The sequence below is a fragment of the Trichosurus vulpecula genome, chromosome 1 (genome assembly GCF_011100635.1).
Source record: "Trichosurus vulpecula isolate mTriVul1 chromosome 1, mTriVul1.pri, whole genome shotgun sequence".
In the NCBI taxonomy this organism is placed as follows: Eukaryota; Metazoa; Chordata; class Mammalia; order Diprotodontia; family Phalangeridae; genus Trichosurus; species Trichosurus vulpecula.
In genome coordinates this window covers 506,359,922-506,384,924 of record NC_050573.1, presented here as the reverse complement: position 1 = coordinate 506,384,924, position 25,003 = coordinate 506,359,922, and the positions used below count along the sequence as shown (strand labels likewise).

The 25,003-nt window shown below is 35.7% G+C and overlaps 1 protein-coding gene across 1 annotated transcript in view; it reads right to left on the bottom strand.

Moving 5' to 3' along the window:
* The window catches only part of HSD17B4 (hydroxysteroid 17-beta dehydrogenase 4), a 143,558-nt gene that overhangs the window by 82,026 nt on the left and 36,529 nt on the right, over positions 1–25,003 (bottom strand). Inside the window, exons 3-9 of the mRNA XM_036740782.1 lie at positions 24,085–24,192; positions 22,352–22,411; positions 21,102–21,123; positions 20,956–21,002; positions 17,548–17,632; positions 12,816–13,003; positions 5,730–5,821 (exon numbers count right to left, since the gene is read on the bottom strand). Of these exons, the coding sequence (XP_036596677.1) occupies positions 5,730–5,821; positions 12,816–13,003; positions 17,548–17,632; positions 20,956–21,002; positions 21,102–21,123; positions 22,352–22,411; positions 24,085–24,192 (602 nt within the window). The remainder of the gene's footprint in view (positions 1–5,729; positions 5,822–12,815; positions 13,004–17,547; positions 17,633–20,955; positions 21,003–21,101; positions 21,124–22,351; positions 22,412–24,084; positions 24,193–25,003) is intronic.

The following is a 25,003-nucleotide window of genomic DNA, read 5'->3' as shown; positions in this document are numbered from 1 at the left end:
TTTTTCCCATATGCTTGTAGGCAACATAGTTTACAATAATCCAGATTCTTCCCACCAGATATCGCTACTTACATCTAATCTAAGTGCAACAATACAATCCTGAAGTGCATCCCTTTTTTTCCATGCTTTCATCCCCTTGAACACCTGCTTCTGCTTATGTAGTGCAAAAACCTATAAATATGGATAATGGCTTCCAATAAATCGGAGTTATATCCATCTTGGCTCCCACCTCATCATCGCAGACTGAGATAGGGCAACTTGGTGGTCAAGACCCTAACAGTTGTAAACTTGGGTTCCCAAAAAGATGGTGGGTCCCTTAAGAGAAATATGAAAGTTTCAGAAGGGAAAAATAATGAGTTGTTTTGGACATGTTAATATTGAGAAGGCTACATTTCAAAATGTCTGACAGGCAGCTGGCAAAATGTATCTATAGCTCAAGAGAGACTAGAGTTGGATATATAGACCTGAGAGTCAATTGCATAGAGCTAATAATTGAATCTGTGGAAGCTAATGAAGTTACCAAGTTAAAAAGCAGAGAGAAAATAAATCAACAAAGCAAGCATTTATTAAGTACCTCAAGACTTAGCTTTGAGGTACTTCAAAAACTTGAATCACAATTTCCCATTAATATATATAGTGTCCACAGAGACAACAGGCACACTCTTAAAGCACCAGAGTGGTAATTATGGAAGGAATATATGTGGTCAGAGCAACTCACAACTCTAGAATTGTAGACTCTGATATCCTTTCTTTCTCAGGAACTGTCCATAAAAAAGTTCCTTGATGAGCAAGATTATTTTCTCTGTGAATGTATGTTTTGACTGTTAAGCTGAGCTGATCCATGTTGTGCTGGGCTGACACCTCAGTGGAGAAGACTTATAGGGAATATGATAGTTGTCTTCATAAATCTGAAGGGCTGTCAGCTAGATGAGGGGATCTGCTGGGCTATTTCTCTGATAGTACATTTCCAAACCATTCCTCTGCTCATCTAGGCTTTCTCCTAGATAACAATTGCAGTATCCATCACTTCTAACTTCATGTTTGGGAGATGCCTACAGTTGACATAATGCCACTTTCTCTTAGGAAAAGAAACTAACCCTTATCCCAAGTTTTTCAAAATCCTCTCAAACTTAGCTCCTTGGAAAGGATTCTTTTCCACCATACAAAAAAACAGTAACTGGTGGTAGTGCAGATAGTTACCTCTGTCTCCTCTTCTCTTCTCTCCTATTCAAAGTATCAACAACAGATGGCAGGAGAAAGCAAAGTATGGAGCATCTTTTCGGCTCCTCAGCAGAAGGCAACAATAGAGAAAACTCTCTTTGGACAACCAAATCTGCCTGATAAGTGACAGTGGAGGATGAGAGGAACAAAGAGAAAGGGAGAAGAGTGATGGAAAAAGAGATTCAACCCCTCCTCCTCTTTGACACAGCTCTGAAGTCTGTTCTTTTACTTCTCTATCTTCCTGGTTCAATAGCTGAGTCCTTTCTTCAAAGATAAAGGCAGAAAATTTGCTTCTCAAATGTGAGAATGGCACAAAAGTGGGACAGGCAGCTAAAATATCTGATGACAGTCATAATTTGTAAAGATGTCAATAGGTGTTGAACTGTAAGTCAAATCGAACAAAACAAAATGTATAGAGATTAATACAGTTTCATACCTGGGAAAAAAAGATTAACTCCGCAAGTAAAATAAGGGGCAAGTCTGGATAGACAATTATTGTGGGGAAAGATCTGAAAGTTTTATTGAACTGCAATCTCATTACGAATCAACTGTGAAGCAAAGCATTCAAAAAATCAAATGCTATTCTAGACTTCACTGAAAGGCATAGCACTCCAAGTGAGGGAAGTGATAATCCTGCTATGTCCTGACCTGGAAGGCATTCAAAGGAGAGTGTCCAGGATGATGAGAGGACTAGGTACCATGTGTTATAGGGTACTGAGAATGTTTAGCCTGGAGGAAGACTTAGAGGAGACATAATAGTTATATCTGAAGGACTGTCATGTGAATTAGGCATGGGAGACCAATGGGAGAATTAGAAGCAATAGACAGAAGTTGCAAAGGGAGAGATTTAGGCTTCATGTAGGGAAAGAATTCCTAACAATCAGAGCAAGAATGAATGAGCTGTCTCACAAGGTAATGGGTTCCCCTGCCCCCTTCATGAGAGATCTTCAAAGGTCAATTAGATGACCATGTTGTAATTTTTGATCAGGTACAGAATGAAATAGATGGCCTCTTCAATTGCTTCCAACTTTGAAATTTTATAACCAACCTTGCTAGTCTCCCTGCAGCAGATGGATTAGCAAGCAACAGCTTCTCCATACATGGCTGAAAGAACCTATGCTGGACATTCCTCCTGATCCCTCCAACTCACAGCTGACTATACCCCTTCCCAAGTCACCGAGACACAAGGATATCAATGCAAAGCCAACCAGCTCTGCCTCTCACCCTTGCAAAACACTAAGACTGGAAAGGATGACTGACTGGAGGAAATTCCCAGGAATTTCTCCCAAAGAAAAAAGCTTTGTTCTGAGTGAAAATGATATAATTTGTGAAGACTTCACAGGGTAAGAATATAGGGGCTACTCTCTTCTCATATTTCTGGAATGGGGGATGTCTGAGGGAGTAGGAGAGGCTTGGAATTTAACCTTGTAGTGACTTACCTAACTTCTGGAAAGTCAGGGCCTGAAGCTGTAGGTGCCCCTCCCTTCCCCCTCTCTCTGTGCTAGCACAAGAATTTTACCAAATAGGGAGATAATGGACTACCTGTAAGCTGTTTGTTCCCTGCTCCAGGAAGGTCCCCCTCTCCTTCCTCATTCCTTTTCTTTACCCTAGCCATATCATCACCACATTAGTAGCCAAATAAGGAAAATATGTATGGATTGGCTCTGTATTTTTGCACCTAGATTGTAAGCCCACCTCCCAGCCAATGGGGAGAAGGGATAGAGATGGATGGGAATCTTTGCGTTAAGGGTATATCTATTGATGTACTTCTTTTGTACCTTGCCACCCTTCACTAGTTCGTCCTAGTGGAGGCAATGCCCAAATCATGCAAGGTTTGTAAAATAAATTCACTTTGCTTTGCCTAAAGATGCCTCTCCCATTATTTGATTTTCCATCCCACGCAGTTCCATATCTTAAGTCTCCACCTCTTACCTACAGAGAGATGATCCAGGCATTATAACTCTCAGCTAAAGGCAACTTCATAGACGTTAATGTCAAAAAAAAAAAAAAAGGCCAAGGAAAGAGGTTCTCAGGAAGAAGTAGAGGTTCTAAACTTTGCAAGTGAGAAAAACGCTGCACTAGGGGTATAGTAAGAAAAAGAAAACAAGTGAAAGAAACCCTAGCTATGTTCTCTTCTTAAGCCACAAAATTACAATTTCCGAGTATATTTTCCACTCAAAATTTTCCCATTTCTGAGGCTCCCTTTAATTTTCTATTACCCTGGTGAATGACTAAACAAACTATGAATTATAATGAATGTAGCAGCACATTACTGTGCTGTAAGAAATGACAAATATAATAAATAACAAATACAGAGAAGCAAAAATAGTATCAGTGAACTGATGCAGATCCAAGAAAACAGTATACATACACAATGACTACAATGGAAATGGAAACAACAACTATTACAAAACAATTAAAAGCAAATGTTTGCAAAATTATAATAAAATAATAAACAAATAAATTATAATAAAAAGTACAGCTCCTAAAAAGAGATATGAGAAGATACTGCCAATCCACTCCTTTGCAGAAGTGAGAGGTCCACAGATGTGGTATACATTTTCAGACTTTTTCAATGGGCTGAGCAATTTTACTCATTTTTTCTCTTCTTTTTCCTTAAAAAAATATTATTTGTTATATGAGATGGTTCTCTGGAAAAGAGAAAGGGATAAAAACTGGGGGAAACTTTGGTAATGTAAAAAAAATTAAAAGGCATCAATTTTTTTTCAATTTATTATCCTCTATATTTGTGAATAGCAGAATTTTACTCATTTAATTTTTAGGAAAAGGAAAAAAAAGGTTAGTTCCATACAGATTAATTTATTGACTTTATATGATAATTTTGTGTAATTATTTTTCATTGCAAACACGGTTTGTTTGTTTTCCCATTCAAAGAGCTCTCTTTTTAGGGGCACAATCTACTTTGTGACTAATATAATAGTCCAGCCTCTTTTGATATGAAATATTTCGAAAATTCAAACATACTTGTAAAAGTGTTTTGCTTAGCAAGGGCTATAATCAAGTATGAATTCACTTTGGGAATACAAGGTTAACAAACATTATCTCAATAATTTGATCAATGCTATTTTTCCTCACTTAGGATATGTAATAGTAATTAAGGTGGGACTTTTTGCTGTTCTTCTCTTAAGTGCCTTTAATGATTCTGGCCTTTATTTGAATAGGGCAGATAAAGTGGGATCTTTTTGTCTTGGTTATTTCTCAGCACAGAAACAACTGGGAGTCATTTGTATATGATGTGATACTAGGGATGGGGAACTATCCCACACCCAGCCAAGGTGAGGTCACAGCCCTCAGGGATCTAAACAGGATATAAGTGAGGACAGCTTGGCCTTTGACTTTTGGGGGCACAATCATGGAAGGAGTGTTGAGACTCTGGGTAAGCTGCAACTGCCCCCCACCCCCACCCCAGCTTTACAACTCAGATGTTGGTTCTTCTCTGGTAACTAGGTTTTGTGATTTGAATCAGACAAGGTCTGTCTGCTGGCTTTTTCCCCTAAACTAAGTGAATGATATTTGTGTGTTGGTTTGAAATAAGATTGTTAACCCCTTAATGCTACTTTCCTTAGTAAAGCAGATCAAAAGAACCTGTTGGAAGCTTTCTGGGTGCTGGTCGTTGGTGGATCTCACATCCCCACAGCAGCTGCTAGCAAGATTGTTACTACAGGATATTAGCCAATAGTTGGTCTTTGGCTTATAAAATATATGCAGAAAATCCACATTCCATGGGATCACGCAACATTAAAATTTTGGTTTTTTGCAGACATTAAGTATAGTAGTAATAGACACTGCTGCAAGTATTAGCCATGAAACAAGAAGACTTTTTCTTTAACAAACAGCAAAATGGTCATCAGCAATAATGATGATTTTTTTTAAACTTCTGCAAAAGGTTAAGCAACATAAAAGCTTAACAGACAAAAGCTTTCCCTGAGGCTGATGATGGAAGAGGCTGGTTGAGAGTTTAAGAAAACCTTACCTTCGCTCCTGTATTCTAAAATTATGACAGAAGCACGCTTTCAAGCTCTCCTCTTGCCCAAATAGGAGGTTTTTAATCTTAAATTAAGAACAGCCCCTTACTACCAATGACACCAAGAATCTTAGTTCTTGCATCTTTTTGTCCCCTGTTCCTGATGGCATATTCATATGGGAGGAGAAAAAGAAGAGAGAAGAAGCAAATGCTTGAACAAAGATTATCTCTACTCTTATTTTCTGCCAGCTCTGCCCCTTGCCCTTATCAGGTAAATGAGATAATCAGTAACTAAGTAGAAAATAACTACTGCAAATTTTATGTGTGAGAACCAAAAGAACATTAAGTATATAAAGTCTGTGAGGGAAGAGACTGTTTTTGCTTTCTGTCTTTGTACTCTTAGAACCTAGTAAAGTATCTGTCATATATGCTTAATAAATTGTTTTTTAAATGAATGAACTGCAAGTTATCATTGCCCTTGGATGTCAATGGCCAAACGGGAACAAAAAGAGAGGCACAGTACCTCAAATAAGCTTCCATTCTCTTCACAGCTCTCATGACATAGCCAGAGGACAAGGGGAGCCACATAATCAGGCTTCAAAGCATCCACCAGCTCTGAATATGTAAAATACAGAGTTTATTAAAAAAATAAAACAACCATGTATAAGATTTTATTGTATAACATTTTATTCCCCCAATACTAACACCATATATTTGTATAGTACCTTACAGTTTATAAAGTGATTTTTACATATATTATCTTATTTCTTCATAACTGCTCTGCAGATGGAAGCAGGGCAGATATTAACTCCATTTTTCAAGAGAGGAAACTGCAGGTGAGAGAAGTTCAGTGACTTTCCCAAGGTCACACTCTGACAAGTAGCAAAGCTGAAACTTGAACTCAAGTCCACTGATTGAAACTGCAGTGCCCTTTCAACTCTGTCAAACTACCTCTCACAGCCACAGCCATTAACTCATCTGTTTTATCCTTCCCATGTTTTAGAGGTAAGAGTAAAATTGACAGGAATCAGGGGCTTATACATTCTGATGTGTCAGCATGCCACTATAACTGTGCGATGGACTCAATTCTTAATAATCTGTGGGAAGGTAAGATCTACTTCCACATCACTTTTTCAGACTGAGTGAAATTGACCTAGTTAAAATAGCATAATGAAATGATCAAGCATTAATTTTCAAAGTAAAGTTCTTCCTAAAATAAGGCTTAGTCCCTAACTTAACAACAGCCTGTGTTCCAAAAGTTCCTTTTTAATTCAGATGTTTAGGACTCAAAATGAATTAATGTTGCATCTCTCAGTCTTGGTTTTCTACAAAATGAGGAGATTGAGATTTGACAGCTTTTGAGGGAATGGAAGAGCTTAGAACAGCAAGTAGTGGTGAGATCTGAGTAAACCACACTGACTCCATCTTGTGACTCAATTATGGAGCTAGTTCAATTACCTTTCTATTGAATTATGGGTCTAGTCCAATTTCTGTCTTGTGAGGAAACTTTATTCAATTGTGGAAATTGTGAGAAAACTTTATTCCATTGTTTGAACCTTGCTGAAAGTGTCTGGGAAACTAGACCACATGTACCTACTGCTCAGAGACCCTTAAGGATGGAGCTAGGTTACACTGACCAGAAACCCAGTTAAATCTGAAGATTGATACAGAAAGTTTTCTCACAATCATACATCTCAAACAACCCATATCTCTTATCTGAAAACTGACCCCTTACTGGCCAATCAGGTGTTGTTTCCATGTTCCTCTGATTGAATACAGATACTTGGTTGGGGTAGGAAACCTCTTTTTCTGATTTCAGGGAATTGCAGCTGTTCACTCTCCCCCTCCCAACTTGGAAAGTCCCTAATCTTTCCTCCAATTAGAAACCAGATTACCCCATTTTCTATCCTGGTTAATTTTGTTTTATTTTAGTTAATTGCTCTCTAATGTTTTTAATGTATAAAAGTCTGTCTCTTCCTATATTTGGGGTCCAGTGCAAACCTGAGGAGAGCTAGTCCTAATTTGTTGGGTAACTGGCATGTATTGCTTAATAAATTCATATGCTTAGTATCTCCTGTCAGACTGGCTAACATAACAAAACAGGAAAATGATAAATGCTGGAGAGGATGTGGGAAAATTGGAACATTAATACATTGTTGGTGGAGTTGTGAACAGATCCAGCCATTTTGGAGAACAATTTGGAACTATGCCCAAAGGGCTATAAAAATGTGCATACCCTTGGACCAAGCAATACCACTCCTAGGACCATATTCCAAAGAGATCACACAAATGGGAAAGGGACCTGTATGTACAAAAATATTTATAGCTGTTCTTTTTGTGGTGGCATAAGAATTAGAAATCAAGGGGATGCCCATCAACTGGGGAATGGCTGAACAAGTTGTGGTATATAAATGTAATGGAATACTATTGTGCTATAAGAAATGGGGAAGATACTGACTTCATAACCTGGAAAGACCTACATGATCTGATGCTAAGTGAGAGGAGCAGAACCAGGAAAACATTATATACAACCATAGCTTTGATAGACCTGGCTCTCCTCAGCAACACAAGGCTCAAAGACAGCCCCAAAGGACTCATGATGGAAAAAGTTAGCTACATCCACAGAAAGAACTGTGGAGTCTGAAGGCAGATTGAAGCAAATTGTTTGCTCTCTTTTTTTGTTCCTCTTTTTTTTTGTTTTGTTTTGTTTCTTCTCTCTTATGATTCATTCCATTGGTCATAACTCTTCTTTGCAACTTGATTATTGTGTAAATAAGTTTAATGTGAAGGTTTATGTAGAATCTGTATCGGACTGCCTGCTGTCTTGGGGGGGAGGGGAGGAAAGGGAAGAAAATTTGAAACTCAAGAACATGTAAAACTAAGTGTTGTAAACTAAAAATAAAAAATCTAATAAAAAAAAATCTTAAAAATAAATAAATAATAAATGCATAGGCTAGGAAGCTCGTACCTTTGTTTCCTCAGTCATTTCATCTTTCATCTGCCATACCTTTAAGGTGCCTTCTAGGTCTAAATTTTGTATCCTTTGATCCAAGTGATACATTTGTGCCCAGTATACTGGATTAAAAGAAGGTCTTTAGTGCACTGGACAGCACAGAACCTCTTCTACTTAAAGTATAAGAATTTAAAAGTGTGGAAATGGGATGGCTTTTTGTTAAGGGATTACCCACAGCTCCAAAAGTACCAAAATAGCTGTCTAAACTCATTAAACACTGTGTCTTGTTAGAAGGTGCTGCTTTTAACATATTATAAATTATCAAAAGCAATTCACAGTTGTACTACTCAGGCATTTTGTTAAGTACATAAACTAGGTATATCAGTATTTTCTTTCATTCATCATTAATTCATAATAAGAATATTTGTCTTAAAGAATTAGTTGAATTCTTATAATATATAATTCTTGTAACTATAATTTTTATAAAATGTTCATGACAGTTTTATTCTACATTTTCTCAATCCAAAAATGGACCAAGATTTTAGTGTTTTTAGTGAACTGCTCTAGGGCATATAGTACACCTAAAAATGAATTTCTATATTTACAGAATAACATTTCACAAAATGACTCCCACATTTAAATAGCCTCTCTCTCTCTTTCTCTCTCTCTCTCTCTCTCCTGAGCTCCAATCCCACATTGCTAACTACCAACTGGCCATCTACAATGGGATATCCCATAGTAAACTCAAACTCAGCATATCCAAAACAAAATTCATGATCTTCCTGCCTAATATCTCTCTACTTCCAAACTGATTTATTTCTGTCAAGAGTATCACCAGTCCTCTAATCACCCACTCTAATCACAATATTAAAGTTATCCTCAACTCTTTCCTTTCTGCAGAGAAAGCAGGTACAAAGTTACTTTAACAAGCATCTGCTAGATCTAACCGTCCTCTTGGCAATAAATTTGTTCTAATTAAGAGCTCCAGGAAGCTCACCAGAATGACCCACATTATGAAACTATGCAACTTGCCCTAATAAGACTATAATTCTAGTCAGGCTTGAGTTGGGACAATTAATGTAAACATATGAGAAGCTGCCAGCAGTTTCCCAGATTACTCCAAACCACTTCATCATGGATGCATGCATTTCTATAGGACAGAGACCTGCAAAGATGCTTCTCAGTGAGAACTTCTTCCTAAGTTGAATATCATTTCTTTATATATCCTAGTTTAAAGAAACCTTAGCATTATAAAGCAAAATTTATGATCTGCCTCATTATTTCAGTACTCCAAAAGAGCTCAGCACACTCACTAATCCCCATAATCCAATCAGTTGCCAGATCTTTCTTATGTCTCTCCCTCTCTCTCAATCTCTCTCTCTCTCCGTATCTGTCTTTGTACCTCTCTATTTTTCTTTGTTTTCTAAGTTTCCAGCTTTTAACTGTGACAAATATATAAACCTCCAAGATCCACATTTGACTTGTACCCATAAAATGCTAAATTGGAAATTATTTCCTCTACATTTTTTTTCAATTCAATTCACCAAGCATTTATTAAATGACTGTGAGGCTTTATGTTGAGAACTGGGTATAAACTGTATAAAGTACATAATAAAAATAATAATAAAGCCCCTCCAGAGCTTTACATTTTCCTGGGAGGATAAAACATGTATAGAAATATATAAGTACAAAGTACACACGGAGTAAATATAAAGTATTTTGGGGCAATTCTAACAACTGTGGGGAACAGGAAAGACCCTGTGTAGATCTAACCCTTGAGATGAGCAAGAGCCCCTCAAAGGTACAGATGAGGAGAAAGAGCATTTGAGTGATGAAGATGGACCTGTGCAAAGGTAGGAGGTGAGAAATGGAATGTTAAGTACCGGAACAACAAGGAGACTGGTGTGAATAGAAAATAGACTTTGAGCCAGTGTGATGTGAGCCATGTCTACAAAGACTGACTACAGCCAGAATTCTGAAGAACTTTAGATGCCAAATTGTGGAGCTTGTACAGAAACCCACTGAGGCTTCCTGAGCAGGAAAGTAACATAGGCAGACCTGTGCTTTCACAATATCTAGTTAGTAGCTGTGTGGAAGAGAGATTTAATAGGAGAAAAAGTGGAAACAGGAAGACCTAATAGTTTACTGGACTACTGCAAGTATTCCAGGTGATAAGTAAGGCTATTACTTTATGGACAAACTAGAAAATTATTTGACAGAAAATAGTTTTATATCAAAATTCCTACACTCAAACAGATCTGTGATCTTACTGAATTGGTAATACAGATTATAACTCATCCACATCTGCCCATCCTGTGCAACTCTTATCCATTTTCTTGAAACCAAAAGACCATCAAAGGAAGTTCACTCAATATGTTGGAAACCTTCCTTGCTTTCTCCCAATATTAGGAGAGTAGCAATGGAGCGCTGCGGCTATCCACTTGTCATATCTCACTCTTATTACGTGATCAGACTATCTTCTTTTCCTATTACATAATTCCTTGATGAAGTCCTTTATATCTATTCTTCTTGCTAGCTGGTAACATCCTGTTCACAAACATAAAGTGCCTCTCCACTGCCCCTTGTGTAATACTGTTGTTCTCCAGAAGCAGTCCTATTTCAAGTCTCACTGACATATAACAATACCAATAAAATGTTAGTATTGAGAAGCTATGTACTTATAGTTAGGATGGTGACATATCTCCCTCTAGAATTGGGTCTTCAACTTGGTTCCTGCACACTACTTGGCAAACCACAATCTCACTTCCCAATCCAAAAAAATGGACTATCACTATCTACCTCAGATGTATATTTAGAAGAGTTCTTAACCTAAGGTCTGTGAATTTGGCTAGATAGATAGACAGATAGACAGATGACTATATTTCAATATGATTGATTTTCTTTATACTCCTGTGCATTTTATGTTATGAATATAAAAACATTATTCTGAGAAGGGGTTTGTAGGTATCACTAGATTTCCAAAAATTTCCATGACCCAAAAACGGTTAATGGTCCCTGGTTTAAAAGATTTATAAGGCCAAGTTTACTAAGACCTTTGAGTTCTTTAAAGGCAAATTATTATTAATGCTCTTGATACAACAATAAACAAAATCCAGCCATTTCTTTACCTTCTATGTTAAAAGATGAGAATCCCTCCACTGGATATAAATAAAAAAATTTACTTCTCTAAAGCAATTTGCTCACTGTAGGGATATGCCATTTTTAAAAAAGTAGGACAGCACTATAAATAATTATGTGCCTAACAGTCCACAAACTGAAAAACAGAAGGCCATGTCTATAGGACATTATGTAATGAGACTTACATTTCTACAGGGTATCCCTAAAATCTGGACACATAGGAAATCTCATTAACATCTCATTTACCATTTCACTGAAGTCTCTGTGTTGTTCAGCAATGAAGCTTTGTTTTATGTGAATGGTGAGGTTAACAGACAGAATGTTCGATACGTAGTCCACATTGGGTGGACCATTCCAAACATCAAGGAGCACAAAAAATCATGGTATGGTGTGGTCTGTGGAAAGCTCATGTGTCGGGGCCATTTTGTTTCGATGATCATATAACTGGTGAGACTTATCTTGCCATGTTGAGAGACTAGTTAAGGCTAGGTGAAGGACTTCCTGAGTGGTTCCAACAGGATGGTGCCCCTGCTCATTTTACCATGGTGGTAAGAGATTGGCTGAAGGACAATTTCCTTAACTGGACTGGAAGACATGGTCATGTGGAGTGGTCTCCTTGTTCACCAGACCTTAGCCCCGTCGACTTCTTTGTCTGGGGTATGCTAAAGGAGAAGGGGTACTCAATGAAAATCACACATGCAGCACACTTGACTGAACACATAAAGAGTGAATGTGCTAAAATTGACAGCAATGTGGAGTTATTACATCAAGTTCACATGAATCTTGCAAAGCACATCAACCTTTGCATCACAAATGATGGAAATCATATTAAAGATGTTATTTGTTAATATTCCAGTTAAATCTAAAATGTTGTTGAAAATTTCATTCATTTCACTTCTTGAAAATATGCATTTTTGCCTATGTGTCCAGACTTCAGGAACACCCTGTATTATTCTATTAAGGCTTTCTTGGGAAAATGAAGGTATATTTGAGTGTTGTGTAGGTTGTGTTCTCTTGGCTGCTGACACAGAGAATGGTTCAAGGTTGTTATTATGGTGGAGAAAGGAAGGCAGTAATATGTGCACAGGCAATAAAGAATGTTTCAGATTTTAATATTTCTAAAAATATACATGCAAATTTGAACTAAAAGACCAATTTTTGACATGTGTTATGAGTAACTATGTCATGTGATCCTTTAGAAATTTGAAAATAAAAACATACATTCAAAATCTAGATTTTTTTTTCTTCTGTGGGTCTGATTAGATGATTCTTCAATTTCAATAGGCTAAGTATTATGAAATGACTTTTTCCTAGAACATCCAAGGATTCCCATGATTCCAGAGGTTTTATTACAAAAAGTGTAAAACAAGGAATATAATTATTTAACCAATGTCTGAGTGCCAAAAGGCAATATAAAATCTAAGACATCACTTGGCTTGTGGTGAAGAGGAAGTGTTCAAAAATGAAACATTTAGGCAAAGCACAACTTTAGAGAACTCTGCAGCAAAAGCTACCTACCCGGTGGCATAACAGTTTCAGTCATCCGGGATCCAGCAGTAGGTGCAATAGTATTACAGTGGATGTTGAATTTCCGGCCTTCAATTGCAAGTGTTTTTGAAAGACCCAAAAGACCAAGTTTAGCTGCACTATAATTTGCTTGACCAAAATTGCCATAAATTCCAGAAGCTGATGCAGTCATAATGATCCTTAAAAAAAAAAAAAAGAGTCACTCAGCACAGTATTTTGTCTTTCTAAAAATTAGAATCACAAACCTTTAGGTCTATTCTCTTTCAACTATCAAATCTGACTTGAATGCTGCCACCAGCTTTTTCAATCATGACACAAAGACCTAAAATAGCAGTAACAAGCTTTTTAAGAATTCTGAAATAATGGTAACAACAATTATCATAACACTCTAAGATTTGCAAAGGATGAGCAGGATTATTTCAGAAAAACCTGGAAAGACTTATACGAACTGATATAGAGTGAAGTGAGCAGAACTCGAAAAACATTGTACACAGTAAGAGCAGTATTATACAATGAACTATAAATGACTTGGCTATTTTCAGGAATGCAATGATCCAGGACAATCCCAAAGAACTCATGATGAAAAATACTATCTGCCTCCAGAGAAAGAACTGATGGCCTCTGCATATAGACTGAAGCATACTATTTTTTCTTTCTTTTTTTCTGTTTCAAGTTTTCTTCCACAAAAATGACTAAAATGGAAATGTTTTATTACATGATTGCTCATGCATAACCTGTATCAGATTGTTTCCCATCTCAAGGAGAGTGGAGAGGAAAGAAGGAAAGATAGAATTTGGAACTCAAAATATTTTTAAAAAGAAAGATAAAAATTGTTTTTACATGTAATGGGGGAAATAAAACATTAAAAGTTTTCAATATTATTTTTTAAAAGGATTTGCAAAGCATTTCACATATATTATTTCATTTAACACTGAAAGTGAATAAAATGGAAGTAGGTATGTGCGTAGTTATTTACCATCTACTACAAAATAAAATACACCCATACAAATGTAGACACATAAACACATATTTGTTACAGGTTTCAGAAGTAACTGCTTCACATACAGATAGCAACATTATATATAAATTAACAATGATCTGGCCATAGTGACACATATCTGTAATCCCTGCTTCTCAGCTCTCCCTCACTCAAATACAATTCGCTTGCAAGTCATGGTAACATCTTCCTGATGCCATGGTCCTCTGAGAACGAAGGACAAACCACACACATACACACAACCACAACAACACAACAACCCTGCGATCTTTTGATCTCAGAAATTCTGAGGTGCAGTAGAGTTAAGCTGACCAGGCGTCCACACTAAGTCTAGCATCAATAAGGTGAGCTCAGGGTTAGGGGAGGGGGAAGAGAGGCACTAGGTTGACTAAAGCAAGGCAAATCAGCTTAGGTCAGGAACCAAGCAGGTCAAAGCTCCTAGTCTCCAATACAAAATACAACAAAACAAAACAATGAATTACATCTGGCTGTAAGAGTAACTACTTCTCTTGTTTATCAGGCAACATGATTAAGTTAATTTAGTCAAAGGTCAAATGATTCTACTTCTGCAACATAGAAAACTTTCTGCCTTTACGTCTGAACTTGTTGACAATACAGGCTATCAATAATTCTGATTTCTCTAACTTGTCTTGTGTAGGGAACTCTACAAAAGAATAGTTTTACACAGAAAAGCTTCTAGCTTTAGCCCTCCCTATTGTTTGAAAAGGGGTCCTCGTACTTGTCAAAATGATCAGGTTTCTATGCACAGCATCTTGCTTTACCAAAAGTAAAACCTTTTTCAGGAGCTCTCAGGGATGAATGGGAAGCGAGCTGGGCTTTGACATTCTTAAACCATTATTTCAATGCACCAGTTTCTTTTTGAGGCTCTTAACAGTTCTTTTTTTAAGTCAAAATTAAGTTTGTTTCAGTCTCTAGATATCCCTTTATATATAATAAAATTATTTATATAAAAGTATACCTTTGTTTCAACTTACTTTGCAATGTTTTCTTCATATGAGATCCCACATTGAAGTTTTCCTATCTGGCTATCAATTTTCTAGTATTCCAATCTCTCCAATATTCTTTGAATATTAAAATTTTTCAGCAAAACTCTGTCTTCTTGATTCAAATCTTGATAAGAAAGTTAGGTCTTAAACCATTATTTCTTTCTCTGTTCCGGTTTTTTGGCTACCAGTTTCCTCTGAATGAAGTGATAATTCTCTTCTGAATTTCATCTGACATACTTATATACATATAGTTCACATTTATAACAGAAAATGACCCTCTCTGATTCTACATTGATCCTTACATCAAATTGCTGCAATCTGACTAATGATATCATAGTTATTGTTTTTACTGTCCCTGGCCCCATCCTTGTTTCCCAATGCTGATTCAGTCTTTTGCACACTGATTTGGTGTTCATTTTTTCAGATACCTTCACCACTCATATATCCATCTGGGTCATAGCTGTTAGAGAAAATAATTAGGCTTCTCTGCTTGTATTGGGCTGGTAGTAATTTTGCATCAGACAGTTGTTACCTCTATTCTCTTGTCTTTTGGCCTCACAAATAAGATTTGTCCTGCAGTTGCATCTTTCCACAAACTTTTCCTTTGAATCTATAATATCACTGTGATGACTTTCTTCCTGTGCTTCTTTAGCCCACACATAAAAAATAATTTGGACCTACTTAAAATTGATTTTTTCCAAAATTGGGCTACTTGGTATACTATCAGCACACTGCTTAAATATTTTTATGTTCACAAGTCAAAATTTAATTCTCTGATAATCATTTGTTAGTTGTGCCTTCAGCCCAGACCATACCTGCAGTTCCCAACTTACTTGGGTCGTTCTGTTCCTTTTTTCCCCATCAGATTACATCACTCCTTTTTCAACCAATTTTAATGGTAATATATCCATCCATCATAAATTTGTATTGATGTTCTTCTCTGTACTGCTGAACCTAGCAAATTCCACTTCAGTGCTCAAGCCATAGTGTCATTGAAGTTTTTGCAAGCCCTCTTGACAAATAATTTCAAGTTTTTCTGCCCTCAGAGACCTTACAAATTCAAATGCAAGGCCCTCCAATACTTTGTTCAAAATTATACATTTGGTCTCACTCTGATGGCTGCCAGCCTTTTAGTCATTCTGTCACATATCTAGTCCAAACGTGTACAGAGTCTTCCTCAAGAAGACATCCTATCCCTAGGGAACCTGTCCTACAAAGAGTCTTAAAGTGGATCTAATGTGGGCCAATAAAATTTTTGTGCTGTGGGAAATTTACATATTACCTACATTTGAAGCATCTTTTCTGAATTAACCAGTCCTTTTACTTTTTCTACTATCAAATCTTCTCTTGCATGAAATCTTTCAATTTTTTTAGCTAAATTCTCCTCCTCAGAGGGTTAGAAACCAATTAAAAATCAATTAGATACTATTTCCAACTGTCATTGTATTAAGAATTTTTGAATGATCAGTCAGGTCTGATAATTCACAAAGCTAAATGAGTAGTTTCTCCTGATTTTATTCTCCTCATTTTCACTTTGCATTTCTTCAATTATTTTTAACAATCTTATAATATACTTGTTCTTACACTCAGAATATACTATTTTGGGGCAGCTAGGTGGCGCAGTGAGTAGAGCACTGGCCCTGGAGTCAAGAGGACCTGAGTTCAAATCCGAACTCAGACACTTGACACATGTACTAGCTGTGTGACCTTGGGCAAGTCACTTAACCCCAATTGCCCTCCCAAAAAGAATATACTATTTTTCTATTTTTACAGCCTTCACAATACATATCACAATACTATAATAACATATGTCAGCCTCAATTTTTTCAAGTAGTAGTAACACAAAAATTCCATCTAAGGTCTGTGGAAGAGGTTATTGAAGCTAGTGTTACACTTATATTCACAACATATGTGGTCAAAGCTTTAGTCTAAGAAGATTCAATTAATCAGGTTTACTCTTTTGATCAAAGTCAATTTAGCCTCCTGCTTTTCAACTAGCAGAATGTCTGATATCAAAACAATGCTATATTCACATCTATTTCACCTCATATAGATTCCACTCAAAGCAAGTAAAACAAATAACGTTTTAACTCTTTGAAACTGAGAGTCAAATGAAGTATACCCAATAAATAAAGTCCTTTGAATGAGTTACTTTTCTGCATTATCTGTGGATAACTTTAAATTAGCTTGAATGACTTGCAGAGAGTACATGATTTACCAGCACCAATAGCAGCCCAGAATCACACATTTATGCAATCAGGACAATTAATAATCTTCCCAAGCATTCTACAGAGAGCAAATGATGAACTACCACTGAGACCTGAAAAAAGACTTCTACTCATCTGCTGCCCAACTGGTCACTAAAGGCACAAGATAACAGTTTGGTCATGGAATAAAGTACAGTATAAGAAACTTTAATTCTATGCATTTGTATTATTTTTAAGAGTAAAAGAGTTAAGGGAAATATCAGAAAACACTGGGGAAATCATTAAAATGAAAAATAGAGGATGAAACTAAATATAAAGCTTTCTAGATATAATATGAATCAATGACACCGATTTTACTCAGTGGACAGGATGTATGCTAAGCCCTATATGTGAAAGTATACATGTGAGAAATGTCTTCCTGAGCACAATAAATTCTTTAACAAGACTTAGCAAGGAGAAGGCATACAAACACAAAGATATTAAGCTTGCAGGAAAACCAAATAAAGCCATACCTTCCAAACTTTTGTTTCTTCATGTGATCCCATGCTGCTCGGGTCACTTGGAATGATCCCCGCAAATGAACTTTATGGACTAGATCTACAGGAATAAGTAATTATTGTTATTAAGTATTTAACTGTCAAAATCTGACAGGCATTTGATAAGCAAGACCCAAGCAACAGTTATTTTTAGGAATGTTCATTGCACCTAAAAACCAAAATTGCTTTATGCACTCTGCTTGTAACCTAAAAAACTACATGCGATACCATAAAAATTTATTTAATCACTCTCTTCTTGATGATTTATCTAAAATGTATGCATACTGTCATATTCATCCTAAATAATGCATTGCCCTTAACTTGTCTGTATGCAACTTTTTACTAAGATATAAAATTTTTATATATGTCTAATAATTCCATTTAGAAAGCAAATAGCATTAACCCATAAAGTTCATCAGCAATAATTACTGAATATCCATAGTATTGTAGAGCAAAAAACTGCAAAGCAGATGATACCTTTTCTGTCCAATTTAATTAAATTGAAAATATACTATAGAACTCTTTGATAGGATTTGTGTTCTGTCATTTTATCCAATTGTTGTTTTCAATCCACAGTACACATTTTCATTATTATATTGGGGAAAGGAGGAAAGTATAAGGAGAAGAAATTAGGAGAAAACGGGTCAAACAGGGAAGAGGAGAAAAAACAGTAAATAGTGGACAAGGAGGGGAGAAGCCAGAGAGAGGAAAATATATCTTAAATTAAGACCTAAGGTAGTACTCAGGTTTTTTCTTGTACTACATGGTATTTCAGATAGATAAGGAAAGAAAGTTAAAGCACTCCCATGCCCAAGTACTGGTACTATGGCTATACGCCTTTCCCTCTGCCTCTGCAGAACTTCTTGGAGCAAAAATTATGTGGAATACTGTGGTCATTTTATCCCAGTTGTAGCTACAGCTTAACATGTCCTTCCTCATACTTAAAAGAAGAGTAAACTTAAGATGCCAAGTTGAAGGTTTTGCTAAGGATATCAAATAATCCATAACAAACAAGCATTCATTAAGTGCCTATTATATGTTAGGCACTGTTAGGAACTGGGAGATACAAAAACAAAAACAAAGCAGTCCTTGCCTTTACAGAGCCTTTAATGAGGTGAGACATGCACACATATTTGTGTAGCACGGTGGTAACACAGGAGGGATGCACACAACTCTTCATGTAGTGAGATTAAATGGGATTATGGTCTGTCCACACCCCCTTGGGGGGTCACCCAATCTCAAGTAGCCACTTGATTCATTGCTATATATTTAATTTTATCCTCCTGAGCTTCAAAGCAACATAGAACTGTGTTATTATAATTTATCATTAATAAATTTGCCATATTTTTCATTTATTTGCTCAAGCTCTCACTCCAATTCATTACTTAGTAATTACTTTATTTCTCAATAATTAAATATTTAAATTGCCAAATATATGCAATTTATTAAAAAAATAAAAGTAATAATAAACATATGTAACTACTTAGAATGTTAATTATTACCAAAGTCACAGACTGATTCCCCTCAAAACATCAATATCACAGTAGCTGAGTATTCTTCTCTTGTTTGGAAAGTTTTGCTGCATTCAATTCATTCCAGACACTAATTAAAGTCTCTTACTAATCTTAACATTTCTTCTCAAGATCAGTCCTTTTTTCCCTTTGTCTGCTCCTCAGGAAAAGTCTTTCTAAATTACACTGTATTTCTTCTTCTTCACAGAGTCATCATAAAATTCTCTTTACAAAGTTTCTTTATATAACACCACAGCTAAAATAGCTCCAAAAGGAAGAAGTTTCTCCTTAGCTCCTTCTACTCGAAATTGTTCACAGATCCTCATGGATACAGCATATACCTATGCCCTGACTCCATTAGAAGAAATACTTCATATTAAGCCATTTTCACAAATGACTCTTTGGTAAGACATTTCCCAACTTTTTTTAATGGCCAGCACAACCTGGTTTTTTTCTTAACATCCCATCTGAGCTCTTATCTGGATCTTAAAACTATAGTAACAATAACTGTAATGTCTCTGTGAGACATTCAAAACAGAGGTTACATAAGTATATAAAACAAGGTAATTTAGGGAGACACCAGCATCTGGAAGACTCAGGAAAGGACTTCTGTAGGTCAGTCAATCAAAAAGTATTTTAAAAGTGCTTACCACATACCAGGCACTGTGCTAAGTACTGAGAATATTAAGAAAAAGAAAATTAGTTTCTAACCCTCAAGGAGCTCACAAAACTGTCATATAGGCAGTGCAAGTATCAAAACGGTAACTTTTCCACAGTAATATTTGATATTTTAAATTACGCAATGACCTTGAAGTCAAGCTAAGTCTTGAGAGAAAATAGAAATTACAAAATGTGAAGGCAAGTGGGGAGTGCTTTACAAGTATTAAGGCATGATGTAAGAAGAATAGCAAGAAGTCCAATTTGGCTGACCTGTAGAGTATAGGAAGGAGAATGATGTGTAAAATAAGGATGTAAAGAAGACTGGAACCAGTTTTGTGAGGAGCTTTAAATGCTGAACACAGGAATTTATATTTGATGTTAGAGGTGATAAGGAGCCAAAAGAATTTTTTCAGGAGAGTGAATAACTTGTGAATTATGAAAATCACTTTAGTAGCTTGTATTTGGCAACTGTGTGGAAGGCTTGCTAGAGAAGGGAAATATCTGAAACAGAGAAACTAATTAGGAGGCTATTACAGTATTCACAGTATACACTATACAATAAGAGGTGATGAAGGCCCGAACTAGGGTGGTGGCTATCTGCATAGCTATCAGTATATCTGAATTTCAACTTTATTAAGTAGCATCACTTAGGAAAGCTTTCCAAATAGTCTTATTAGGCTTAAGAATCACATTCTGACTGTTCCATCTTTCCCTCATTTCTCATATTTTTGGAACCCCTACAGCTTTCGAAACCTGCCAAGTCTAAACAAAAAATAACCAGTATTAAGTGAGCTAGAGGTACAGTACACATACACCTAAAAAATCTTGCTATTAAGAAGATGAATGAAAAAAAAAAAAAAGAAGATGAATGAGAAAAAAAAATTGAAAGGTACAACCCCATTTAGGTTAACTTCTGGCCCAAGATTTAACAGCTTTAACTCTTTCTGATTAAAAAAAAAACAAAACTATCTCAAGCTTTTCATCACCATTACTTGTAAAAAAAGCTCATCACTGGATTGTTTCATTTTTTTCTTTGTATTTCTAGCACAGAACCTTGTACATAGTAAGTACCTAATAAATGCCTGTTTATTTATCATGTACAACAGGAATATGGAAAACTAAGAAGGTCACTGGCTTTTCTTTAAATCAAATTTCATAATTTTTAAAGGGTAAAGTAGATAAGAATATCCCAGAATCTACTAAAATAACTTACCCCAGTCTTCATCACTTATCCTAACAAAGGAACGATCCCGCAGGATCCTGAGGAAACAAGAAAGGAAGAAGGGAAAAGTTATCATACAACTGAAAAATACCTTGAACCTACATTATATCTTAATGAAGAAAAAAGAAATTACTTACCCAGCATTGTTTATAACAATATCTGTCAAAAAAAAAGTCACAAATGTTAGATGTAAGTGTACTAATTTGTATCTGCTCACAATTTCAAAACTCACATTATTTTCGAAATTTTTTTAGCAAAGTTAAAAGGCAAAAAGACCAATGAAATGAGATTTCTGTGGCTGAAATAATATCTACATTTATCAGCCAGTTATTTCATCCTTAATTCTAAACTCTCATGACTACTGACTCTATCTTTTCCCTACCTCCTATTACAATTCCATTGGTTTCCTCTCAACAACTGCCACTGAATCAGCACTCTAAACACTTATCTTTGTCATTCTACATGTGAGTGACAATTGTCAGCCTCTCATTCAATCTGTCCACCTAGAAAACTAAACCAAAGAGAACAATGTTATGCTCCCAAATAAGTAGCCTGACAATTTTCTAAATATATTAAAATTATAAACAGACTGTAACTATGTTCCTGGACACATAATCAAATCTTGATGCTGCAAGAAAAGGATGGCAAAATTTGCATCATGATAAAATTTTTATCTCAAGCTGATTCCGTATTTCAACCTAGAAAACTTCTGACCCATCTCTTCTCTACTGTCAAGTAATATTATAAACAGGAATTTCAGCCCAAAATATTAATCTATTGGAATTTGTATTTAAAACATGTGCTTCCAAAGTTTTTTAAAATAATCTTTTAAAATTCAAATAGCTTTCAGATTGTATTTGCTATTTGGAATTTTCAGCAACAATCCTTTCACTAATTCAATTCAACAATTTTTATTAAGTATTTATTATGAATAATACTATACTAGATATGGCTAACCTAATCTCAATACACACAGTTCCATATTCTCCTACTGAAAAGATTTTGTTTAATATGAATCTGTCATTATATCCATTCATTTAAAAGAAAACTTTTTGTTACTGTTACATCTGCTTTCAGACCATCATCTTTTTCAATATTTTATGTGTTCATTTTAGGTAAAAATAAACTGCCACAATGTTGTAAAAACAAGTTCAAGCTGTCCTTATTAATACTAATAGGATAATGAAAGAATGTGAAGCTGATAACATTTTAGACTAACAAGCATTCGCAGAAATTGAACATTTTATATAATTTTACATATCTAAAAAGTCCAATTCTTCAGGATGAAGTTCAAAGTGCAAAATAAAATAAACACAGAGGAAAAACAGAGTAATTTATCAGAAAGATGGCAGGTACTGTTTTAATTAGAAACTAAAAGAAACATCACCTATTTTTCCAAAAGCTTCAAGTGCTGTCTTCACAACCTTCTCTCCAGCTTCCACAGAATCTGAAGGAAAATAGGTACAAATTTCAGCGTACTTCACAAATATTTTCCAATGCGTAAGTAAGGTAGATTTTAGTGTGTGTAAAGTAGATTTTTGTTATTATTTCTTAGAGTTCAGTTTCCCAGGATCCATAGCCATGAATCTCTTGTTCCCAGGTATCAGATACGAGTTCTCACAATTACGGTTCAAAACATCTCCACTACATTTGCGTAGTATTATATAATGATAAATAATACAAATATCTGTGCTTAAATTATAAATATCCACCACGACTGTGTACTGGATGTAATGGTGAGGTAATATAAGCTTGTGAGGCTATTGCTGGTAATATACCTTCTTTGTCTGTTGCCCTATAAAGCAGGTGGGCACTGGTCAGGGAATGAGGAACCCTCAGGGTTAAACGTACAAGCTAGGATGCTGTGTGTGGCTTGACTGGCCTCCATCAAGGCTTGTAGGGAATCTGTGTTTGCCTCAACTGGCCCCCATTGAGGCTTGAGGTGATTTAGGGGAATGCACAAGCTGTGTTTGTCTCGATTGACCCCATCAAGAAGCAGAGGTAGTTGTCCCCTCTTCTCACCAGCCCTTTCAAGAAGAGAGATTAAGGAATGTTGTAAAAGTTGGTGCTCCCATTATCAGCAACCCTTTTGAGAAGATTAGACTAGAATAAAGTAAGATTATTAAACCCTTTGAAGCTATCTTAGTGTCTTTCCTGTCTGACCAGATCAAGAGTGAATCTGTGCTAGCAGTCCTCCTGTGTGTCAGTGTTTATCTATCTTATACGATGTAAGTGTAGCAAATTACATGACTGACAAATCCAAATCATGCCCAAGGAAAGTACATTTTTAACGCAAATAGTAAATGGGAATACAAATGGACTAACTCTAAAGAAGAAAAAAATATATAAGAAAAAGAATGATTTGAAAAATAATGCTCCATATTCCCAGCACAGAACAATTTCTATTTAGTATTTTTGAACATATACTTATTAAGAATAACACCAGTTACAGTTAACCAAGAAGCAGTGAAAAAAATATGTTCTAGAACTCTTTCCTGTCCCCTAAAACTTTAAAGGCAATTTGATTTTTATGCTCAGTCAATGTGAATAGCATTGGTTTTTAGAAGAGATCGTCAGAAGTGCTTTTAGAAAATAAATTTGATACTTAAGAGTTTCTTACAAGTCGCTGCTATGATATGCAAAAGAAAAAAGAAAGTTTCTACTTTATTTGGCTCATAATTTAATTTTCTGTCTAAGACGAAAGAAAGATTTCAATAGTTATGCCAGTAGTGAAGTGGTTATTTTTTCCCAATACACACTTATAGTATAATATATACACAAATTTTTCTTAATACAAATGAAACAGATTGTATGAAGGCAAAAGCAGAAGTTATTCTATTCTCCCATAAGCTCAAAATTTGAGGACCACATCTGAAAGAGCCATAAATTGTGATCTGGAAATATGGTAGGCTTCAGTAGTTGAAAAATTCTTTCCCACCTATCAGATATACAGTCAAATTAGATGGGCCCAGTTAGAAAGTATTTATCACTCAGAGTATTTCTCTTCTGTAAAGGGATGTTTTGAGTTTTGCCCAATATAAGTTACTTTTTAATTTAAATGTCTCTGTTAGCTCAAATAAAGTAAACAAAAATGCAAGAAATTATTTTCAAACAACATACCATAGTTAGCCACAGCTTTTCCCCCTTTCTTCCTTATTTCTTCAACAACATTATCAGCAGCTGAGGAGCTTTTTCCCATTCCCCTGAAGTCTCCTCCTAAATCATTCACTGCAAGGTAAAAAGAAACATTTGTTCAATTGTGTCTCACAAAAACATTCCAAATCTATCTAATGATTAGGAAAAAGTACACTTGTGAATTTAAAAATGAAGTCTCAGTGAAGTCTGATCTTTGTGTTTTCAAATTTGTTTTTTTTTTTAGGAAAATCATGATTCCCCTCAATATTGGAAAAAAGCATTTGTGAAGCACCTACTATGTGCCAGGCACAGTGCAATGCTATTTACAAATAATAGCTCTGGAGAAAAAAATGTACCACTACCCTTCACTCTTTTATAAAGAAGGACTGAGGTGTCTCACAGTGTATATATACTATGAGACACAGCTGATTTGAATTGGCTTTTATAAACTGCTTTCCCCTTTCTTTTTCAATTTTTGTCATAAAGCATAGCTCAGGGTATTAGAGAGGAAGGGATATATTCAGAAATGATGGTGATATAAAAGAAAAGCTATCAATAAAAAATGAGACTTTTTTAAAAATTATTTTCCACATCAGAAATCCTTAGGAAAACTGAGTTTGGTTGTAAACCTATTAACGGTCAAGTATATTTCCTTACTGTTAAGAGAGGGTTCTATTTGATGTGAGATACTATTAGCAAAGGACTTCTTTCACCTTTAGGATCATTTCCAAGTACCACATATCTAGGCCCTCCCTTCTCCTACTATGCCAACTGAGGAGGCTCCACCTGAAAGGCACAAAATAACAAAAACCTAATTCAACATCTTTCAGAAGCCATCCAGTCATAGGCCTCTCTACTTTTCTCTTAACCCCCTGAAAACCCAGGGAGTTAAACCTGTATGACA